Here is a 9124-nt window from a genome sequence, read left to right as displayed (position 1 = left end):
CAATATGTAGAGCTGAGTACAGGACCATCCCTATGCAGAGAGATCTTCTTGGAAGAATAGCGAGGACAAAAGGAGGTAGTCAGGTAGACATGAGCATTTTTGGCCCCGTCCATCCTAGCCCAACCCAAGTATGCCCTTCCAAAAAGTCTGAAATAAATAAGGCTAGTTGGATGTGGAAATCCTATCCCTCTTCCAAAAGATGGGAAGACTAGTTATCACAAGTACGTTAAGATTCATGCACACACTCATGGCTGTCCAATCCGTTTTGTCTTCCTCCTCCACCCGCCGCCGCGCTTCGCTCTTGTCGACCCCGCACGGCCCGCCTTGGGAACGGAGGGGTGGGAAGTGGGCGGGAGCGGCTTGGCGGCAAGGTCGCCGCCAGTTGTGGGTGGTGGTCGAGGCGGTAGAGATTTAGGGTTTTAGGTTTCTAGGGGGCGGGGGTCCAATGGCTGCCAGCCTTAGAGGAGAAGGTCAGGAGGCGGCGGTACGACTGGTGGCGGAGGACGAGGTGGCGCGGGAGTGCCGCCGGCTGGGCAGGGAAGGACACCCGGTAGGCAGTGCCGGTGGAGGGGGCAAGAGGAACGCCAAATTCAGAAAGGGCGGCGGCGGTAGTTGGGGCGGTGGGGGAGGCGACAGGTTAGGAGAAGCTGTTGGATGCAAGGAAGAAGAAGTTGTGGTAGCAGAAAATGGTGGGCAGGCGACGTGGTGGTTGGTGGGCGGGTGGCGCGGCAGCCGCCTGCCGGGGTAGCGACAAAGGGGGCGGTGGTGGAAGACGTCGGGCGCAGCGCACGGAGAAGAAGAAGTCGTGGCGGAGGCAATGGGAAGAATAAGTGCAGAAGATAGGAACCGATGGGTCTTGATGGACTTATAAATGAAGCTCTTACGCATCTTCCACAAGATAGATAGGAAGTTGGACGGGGTTGGACAGGCTTGTGGAGCAGTTTTGGAGAGAGAGAAAAATAGGCCCGGCTCAAGCCTGACTTGAGATAATAAAATGAAATATTTGTTACACGTAAAACACAGATGTTTGGCCCAACTTGAGTCCAATTTTTATAGGTTGATGGGGTTATTGGATGGGTCATGAATTGATTTTAGGCTAAAAAATTTTTAGTCTTTTTTAGACTCAGTCCTTCAAAATGAGCGCAAGTTTAGGAGGGAATAATGGGATATTTTTTAAGGCGGGAATAATGGGATATTTTTTTAAGGCAAACTGACACTTCGACACTTTGATTTTATAAATTAAGGGAATGGACACACAGTACAGAACATACTTACATAGAAGAGGGGGTGGGGAGAGGAGAGTGTAGGGGTATTACAAAAATAGAGTCTAACCATTAAATAATAGTAGCTTACGATCATCTCTAAAGCGTAACACTTGTAGAAGGACTTGCTGTCTAAATTTCTCGGGCAGACCCTGATGCTTGGTCTGGCTCTTTCAAACACCACCACGTTGAGCATCTTCCATAGTTCCTAGGAAGCTATAATGAAGATTTTCATAAACAGACTTTGATGAGCTACATTAGTTCTTGTTGCTATCAACCGATCATGAACAAGAATAATGGGATATTGCTACTACCGACACCCTACCTCGCTCTATGTTGGCGAGTCTGAAATAGTTTTTCTGTAGTAACTATAGAGGGACTTGTGCCACTGACGCATGGGCCCATGGGTGATGAGTTCCACACGTCAGTGGATGTCTTTTACATAGAAGTTAGCTAACCGTGAATGTAGTTACGGATCTATATGTCAACCATTCAGTAACCCAATAAGATCGTGTCATTTCAAGATTTAGGGCCAGTTTAGTCGGGCTCCTTGGGGCTCCGGCTCCACCTGACACCGGGCACCGTAGCGTGTTAGGAGCCCCAAGGAGAGGATACCGGCTCCGATGAACAGTGCTTCTACACTTCTACAGTAACATGCCATGTGGGCGTCAGGAGGAGCCAAAGCTGCTGAGAGTTGCATCAAATACGTCCTCAATCATTCCGCGCTATAGTAAAGCTCCTGAAAAAAGAAGAGAGAGGCTAATCATATCCTCTTCGTAATTCGTAATATCGTGACGTCAAACACCAATTCTTAATCCTACCCATTTGGCATGTTATATCATGCTGACACCGCGCGCGAGCTGCACGCTGACGTCGTGGTTGGGACCCGGGAGCATGGACCCATTACTCGTCGCGCTCTTGCTGAAGAGTCGAGGACTCAAGGTGTTCCTGGCAGGTGGCAGCGTCGATACGATGAGCGATAGTTCCAGCGAACCAAGGATCCAGAGCCACAAAAGGAATAAGAGGATCTCTGCAAGGAAATTAACCACTTAAAGCAGATGTTCACGTCCTTAAGAAAAATAGATGTAGCTGTTAACATCCTTAGGAAAAAAAAAATGCAGTTCTTCGTATGGTTATATACGTCTTCTGCAAATTTTGTTTGCTAAAGATTTTCATCATTGGTCTTCGTCGGATTGACTGCGTTGGAATGTTTGAGACCTATTTTTACGATGAAGGCACATCTCAAGGAGAGTCCCTTTATCAGAAATGTGCGTGGGGCAGGAATCAACCAAGTATTTCTGCGGTGGTTGTCCTCAGCATAGAGTCACATTGGAGATCTTAATTAACTTCGCTACAGCTGACCGACAAGATTACCATGTGTGATCACTTTTGCCACATTTCACATGCAAACACTAAGGGCCTGTCTCGATATACTGTTTTTCTATAGCTTTTCTAGATTCCAAATACTTTTTGATTGTTTGTATAATCCATATCTAGTTTTTGAAACCACGGTGCATCACAAATAAATCATACTAGTTTTTTTTGTGGTTAAAAAAATCCAATCAGAGTGCAATTCTCGAAACCATAGTTTTTTTGGCCGTTACAAAGAAAGACGCATCCACCTCTCCTTGTACTACGTCAACTGGTCTCCTCCATGGAGAAAATTAAACTCCCATACTCCGTACATGAATCAAAGCTTTATTACTTGATACGATTATATTGCTTGTGAACCCGACCGTCCGTGTAAACAAGTCCATCTAGTCGACGTTCACATCAAACCGAGACAAAAAAGTGAGCAAAACAAAGATATTGCTCCACCTCCAAACTGTTCCCAAGTATTCTGCTGGGGACGGTGTTGTCATCATGCATCCTGATCACGTACTTTAATTAGTGAGCAGAAACAATCATGTGTGCATGCCCAACTCCTGATTACTGAAAACGTCTGCTCGATCGGGTGTAAGGCCGAATTCAGGCTAAATTAAAACAAGAGTCGGAGGTTCATTAACTACTCGGAAGGGGGTGTCACTTAGGTCCACGAATCCTGAAAGTGCATTTTTAGGTTTTAAATCGTTCACCGTAGATCCATAACTCTCCACGTGGGCAGCTAGCGATGACGTGGCATGCTGAGTGGGTATTTCTTCTCTCATCCCTCCCTCCCTAGGTCTTACACATTTTATGCAAGCAGGTTGTGATCACTGGCGGCGTGCTCACACTGCGCACAGTGCCGGCGGCCATGGCAGCTGGTTGCGAACCCCATAGCGGCAGCCGAGCTGGTGGGTGTTGGCGGGGCCAATGTAAGGGTGGAAGGAGCCCTGCAACGACGACCCCATGGCTCCCGCGACATCCAGCCATGCCTGGTCATCAGCTGACGGACCCTCTTCTCCAGCTCAGCGGTGCGGCAGCAGGCGCGCTCGAGGGCGTGCTCCACGGCGGCCAGCACCGTGCATGCACGCCGGAGCCATGCATCCTGGAGTCCCGCGCGTGTCTGCAGTCGGCAGAACAAACGAATCAACCAAATTGCCAAATTGATTGCTAGAATCAAAGATTGAGTACGTACCTTGAGTCGGACAAGCGTGTCGTCGATCTCCGTTCCCTGCGGTAGAGCCGCGACGGAATACAATTTGCCGCTGGTGGACATCACGCCGCAACAGACTGTTCTACTCTGTACGTCGTCCTGCGGTGCGGACGGGCACCACCAAGCCCCCTGATGGCCACCGCACTCCAAGAGCCCCGCCGCCATGGGCGCCCGATTCCTCGGCGGGAGCCCATCATTATTTTCGCCGCTGCCGTTGCAGGTGAGCTCGTAGTTTTACCGGCGCATGAAAGCCGGCGGCAGCAACGATGCACTACGGCAGGGGTAGGGTGGCGCGCCGATGGAAGGGCAGCCGTGTGGTTTGAGGTGGGCCTCGCGATGCGACTCAACCCGAGGCCTCTCGCCAGCCAGGTCGCCCACCTTGGCCGCCGGCACTGGGCGCGGTGTGAGCACGCCACCAGTGATCACAACCTGCTTGATAAAATGTGTAAGACCGAGGGAGGAAGGGACGAGAGAAGAAATACACAGTCAGCATGGCATGTCATCGCCAGCTGACCATGTGGAGGGGTATGAAAAAAAAATGCACTTTCAAAGTTTGTGGACCTATTTAACACTCGCTTGCAAGTTGATGGGCCATTTTACTCTTAAAACAAATTTGCGGGCCGGTATTTCCACGATCAAGACAGACCAACAACCTGGTTTGGTGATGCAATATATAATCCTCATCCCTTAATCAAAATCCCCCCACCCTAGTCCCTAACTAACATGTTCACCACCAGCCAAAACAGGCCAATCCCGGTGAGCTAAGTCAGTGACATCTGTCTGTTCCTAGGACCGAGGTCCCAGCCAATGGGACACCGGCAGTCGCTGCCTTGCCGTTGCCGAGTTGACTTCGAGGGTGGCCACTGGCCACGGCACCTTTATATGAAGAGCTGAGAATTGGGCAGGGATCCTGCACAACATTCAGTTTCCTGCAACAGAGTACCCTTCTCCTGACACGCAAAGTCTGCATCATCTCACAATGTCGAAGGTTTCTGACCATTCTTGTTTCCCCCCATATTGATTCTGAATCTCTGATCACGAACCATTTGTTCTGACGGGTGTTGTGCTGTGGTGTCCATTAATCCTTGCAGAAGATAGTGATCAAGGCCGACCTCGTCGGCAACGCCTGCATGAGCGACATCCTGTCGGTGGTCGCGACGCTCCAGGGTATCAAGTCGATGGACATCGACGCCGACAAGTGCACGCTGACGGTGGTCGGCACCGCCGACCCGGTGCGCATCGCGCAGAGGCTCAAGAAGAAGTGCTTCGCCGCGACCATCGTCAGCGTGGCCGACGACAAGCCCAAGCCGCCGGAGCCGAAGAAGGACACCTGCAAGGAGGTGTGCGAGAAGCTCTGCAAGGAGAGGTGCGACAAGCTGTCCTGCTGCAAGGAGTGCAAGGACAAGTGCGAGAAGGCGTGCAAGGAGGGGTGCGAGAGCCGCTGCAAGGCGTGGCTCGAGGGGTGCTCCTGCTCCTGCAGCCGCTGCAGCCCGAGCACGGGCTTCTGCTACACGCCCGGCTACCCCTACTGCGGGTGCGGGCGCGGGCGCGGCTGCGGCAGCTGGCCCGGGCCCTTTGGCTGCTAGGAAGAGAGAGGTCGCCGGGAGGAGGAGGTCAGAAATCAGAAGGCACCATCCACGTCAATGAATTTCACCATGTACCTTCTTGTGCGTTTTCACTGCTTTTGGTTTCCTTTTTACTATGCACATGTCACCTGAGACTCTGTGGGTGATTAGGTCAACTATTATGCATTGTTGCTTGTGCCTTTGTTGTGTACATGTAAAATAATGTGTTAGACAATTTCCTCTTTGAAGAAGTAAAGACTCTGGAGTGTGGAGTCTGGCTAACCGCCAACCCAATGAGCTCATAATTGTGGTGTAGGACAGTGAATCGCACCAGTCTTGCGACTGACTCGAATGAAAGAGTTCCCAAATGTTTTACAAGAAAACAATTGAGTTTCACCATCTTACCCAACGCTCACCAATATTGTAAACCGGAAGCAGAAACATTATCAGGTCGTTCAAATAAACCAGGACCAAAATCAACCAAAACGTTACCAATCAAATGTGAGTTTTAGAAAAAGAAACGAGGTAAGATGTACTTTTTAGACGAGTTAATGAGAACACTAGAACGGTGAATACCAAAGGTCACCAAGGAAGAATAGAAGCGAATAAACAACAAACACCAACAACAATATCCCAAAACATCACACTGTTGCAGGTGCACTTCAAGCAAAATAAAAACACCAACCACCAAAGCAGATAGCAACATCAATGAGGTGAACATCACAATTATGCTAACTGCTCGCTCAATAGTGTACCATTGTGACAGTACCAACTTATCAGGACTACACAATATGAAAATGATAAAAAGGAACACAAACTTCCCAATTCAAAGATAACGAGATTAGCAACTTATCATGGAAACTATTCACTACATTCTATCAAGTGTGGGAGTAAACATGTCTGACAATGATGTGGGTAGCAGGTAAATAATTCATCATCGTTCCATCTACAAATCAATGTTTCGTGCCTCTAATCTTATGACGACTACAAGCACCTAACTTAAAATTAAGTACAATTAGAATATTTTTATATAACGTGCAATTCTGTATCTTCGATAAACACTCTCTGTTCCTGAGAAAATAAGGTAATCTACGAGGCTCTGGCAAGAACAACTATGGAGAACAGAAGATAGCCAATCAACCTTCTGATGACCTGAGCTCTTGTAGAGCAGCGGTCACCTGCTCCCGGACAAGCTCAATCCTCTTCAGATAAACCTCAAGCTCCAGAATCTGCTGCTGCCTCCATTTCTCATCACCGGGCATTGCAGGGTTCGGGCCGGCAGCCCCAAAACCAAGACCAAGAATGTCGAAGCCACCAATGCCGCCAAATCCCATGCCCAACCCCAATCCGAGTCCAGCCTGGCCAGCAACAGCGACAGAGCTGATGAACTCCCTCAGCAATGGCGAGAGGATGGTCCGGACAACCTCTTCAGCAGCGCCACCGGCAGTAGCTGTCATGGGCGAAGGTGTCGCCGCCATTGGTGAGACAATTGGTGCTTGCACCGGATTCGGCGGTGCAAATGCCGGCGTTAAATTCTCGACAGGGACAGCAAGCGGCTCCTGAACCACGTCGTTTAACACCAGCGCGGACGTGGCAGGCAATGCGGGCGCCTCCAGCTCCTGCGCCGTCCTCCTCCGCACGCGCCGGCCTCCCCTGCCCCTCGGCGTGGGCGCGGACGCGCTCCCGCCACCGCCATCCTCCGTCGCATTAGGCAATGCCGCCGCCGCGGCTGCCGCGGCGGGGTTGATGTCGTCCTCGTCGGAGGCGTCGCCCGCGGCGGCGCCTTCCCCGCGCTTGAACGCGGGGCGCCAGATGTGGCGCGCGACGTCGTAGATGGCGCCCTCGTGCGCGCTCCGGAACGCGAACGCGGCGCCCTGCGCCGCCACACGCGCCGCGCAGACGCGGTACTTCTTCTTGAGGCGGCGCAGCTTCTCGATGAGCTGGCTCTTGGTGAAGTCGAAGGAGAGGCGGCGGCGGATCTCCTCGTAGAAGGGGCCCGTGTCGTACTGGTGCGACGCGAACGTGGTGCCCCGGCGCGCCGTGAAGTCCAGGAAGCCGCGCAGGATGAGGAGCTCCTCCTCGTCCGTCCACAGCCGCTGGAACAGCCGCCGAGAGTCCTCTGCGGCGCCCGCGCTCTGCGGCTGAGGCGGCGGCGGCGGCGGAACCGCGCCGGTGGGCTCGGGGGCGGAGGCGGCGGCGGCGGGAGGGGTAGGCGGGGCCGAGGTCGCGTCGGTGAGGGGCGGAGGGTCCCGGTGGTTGGCGAGGTCGGAGTTGGACGCGTCGGTGTCCGTACCCTCGTCGTCGTCGCCGGCGGAGGAGGAGGCCGCGGCGGCGAGGGGGTGGTGGTCGTCGGCCATGCCTGGGTTGGGTTCGGGGTCGGGATTGGATGGGGAGGGGTTTGGTTGGAATCGGTTGCCGGATAGGACTGGGTCCGGCTGCCGCCGGGCTGAGGTTTTGGCTCACTCCTATTTCACTGGTAGGTGGGTTCGCTACGTTTGTGGGGGCCACTCGTCATGCACTTATAGAGCCCGGAGACAGGTGCCGTCGTGCAGAGGCGGCGTCCGAGGGTGTGCCGTCGACTGATGTGGTTGCGGTGGATAAATTGCGTGCACGCATGGTGGGCCCGGGAAGCGGCGGTCCCACATGTAAGTGTCTAATAATTGGACGACAGAATCGCATCCATCTTGAAGGTAAAGGATAGTGGTGCGACTGACTGATGAATGCGATTGATTCTTGGACATATTTGGCTCCTTTTAATTTCCGATCTTTGGTTCCCTCGACCTCAACAGGCTTAGGAAAAAGATATCGATAAACAAGGATATATCTTAGCATAAAAAGAAATGTAATCCCCATGCACCAACTTTGAATTCAAAAACTATACATCAAAGTATAACTCTTGATTGTGGTGCGTTCATGTCACATGGTCTTTTCTTCCTTGCGAGAGAGGGGAATCGCTCGAAGCTTTAGGGTGTTTGGATCCTGAAGCTAAAGTTTAGTCCGTGTCACATCGAATATTCGGATGCTAATTAAGAGGACTAAACATGAGCTAATTACAAAACTAATTGCAGAACCTCTAGGCTAAATCGCGAGACGAATCTATTAAGCCTAATTAATCCATCATTAGCGAATGTTTACTGTAGCACCATATTGTCAAATCATGGACTAATTAGGTTTAATAGATTCATCTCGCGATTTAGCCTAGGGGTTGTGAAATTGGTTTTGTAATGAGCCTATATTTAATACTCCTAATTAGTGTCAAACATTCGATATGATAGTGACTAAAATTTAGCCCGAGGATCCAAACACCCCCTTAGCATAGCTAGGGAGGATAGTGGTGGATGTCTAAGAATGATGACAACATTTTTGGTGCTTCCGTCGGACCGTAGCACAGAGGAGCTGGAGGAGCCAAAACTACGAGCTCCACCGTCATTCTCAATTCATTTTCACCCAGGATTAGCAAATGGTTCCTTGATACACTTCGTGAAACAGCAGCGCTACACGGATGCGTCAGATGGAGCCGTAGTCACAGACTCAAAGAGGCACAGAGGCACCGCACGCAAGGTGAGAGTTGATTAGAGCAAAATATGGTTGAGTTCTCTAATCCGAGGACTAGGAAGGCTAAAAAGAGGGCATGAGGTTATTTTGAGCTGCTCTTGAGGGTTGGAATGCTATAGCAATTTGTTATATTGGGTTCCGTGAAACGAGCAGCCGATCAGGTGTCC

The 9124-nt window shown here is 51.3% G+C and overlaps 2 protein-coding genes across 2 annotated transcripts; one reads left to right on the top strand and one right to left on the bottom strand.

Annotated features, from left to right (window-relative positions):
• Positions 1-4652: 4652 nt before the first annotated feature.
• Positions 4653-5696, top strand: LOC101779216 (heavy metal-associated isoprenylated plant protein 2). Its single transcript, XM_004967812.3, has 2 exons — positions 4653-4825; positions 4929-5696. The coding sequence occupies exons 1-2, from the start codon at positions 4817-4819 to the stop codon at positions 5421-5423; spliced, it is 504 nt and encodes a 167-aa protein (XP_004967869.1). The 5' UTR covers positions 4653-4816; the 3' UTR covers positions 5424-5696.
• A 432-nt stretch (positions 5697-6128) lies between these two features.
• On the bottom strand, positions 6129-8253 carry LOC101778808 (probable transcription factor At3g04930). Its single transcript, XM_004967811.4, has one exon. It carries the CDS (start codon positions 7757-7759, stop codon positions 6539-6541), a length of 1221 nt encoding a protein of 406 aa, XP_004967868.1. The 5' UTR covers positions 7760-8253; the 3' UTR covers positions 6129-6538.
• Positions 8254-9124: the final 871 nt, after the last annotated feature.

The sequence above is a fragment of the Setaria italica genome, chromosome V (genome assembly GCF_000263155.2).
Source record: "Setaria italica strain Yugu1 chromosome V, Setaria_italica_v2.0, whole genome shotgun sequence".
Lineage (NCBI taxonomy): Eukaryota > Viridiplantae > Streptophyta > Magnoliopsida > Poales > Poaceae > Setaria > Setaria italica.
Note: the sequence above shows the minus strand (reverse complement) of the source record. Positions and strands in the feature narration are given on the sequence as shown.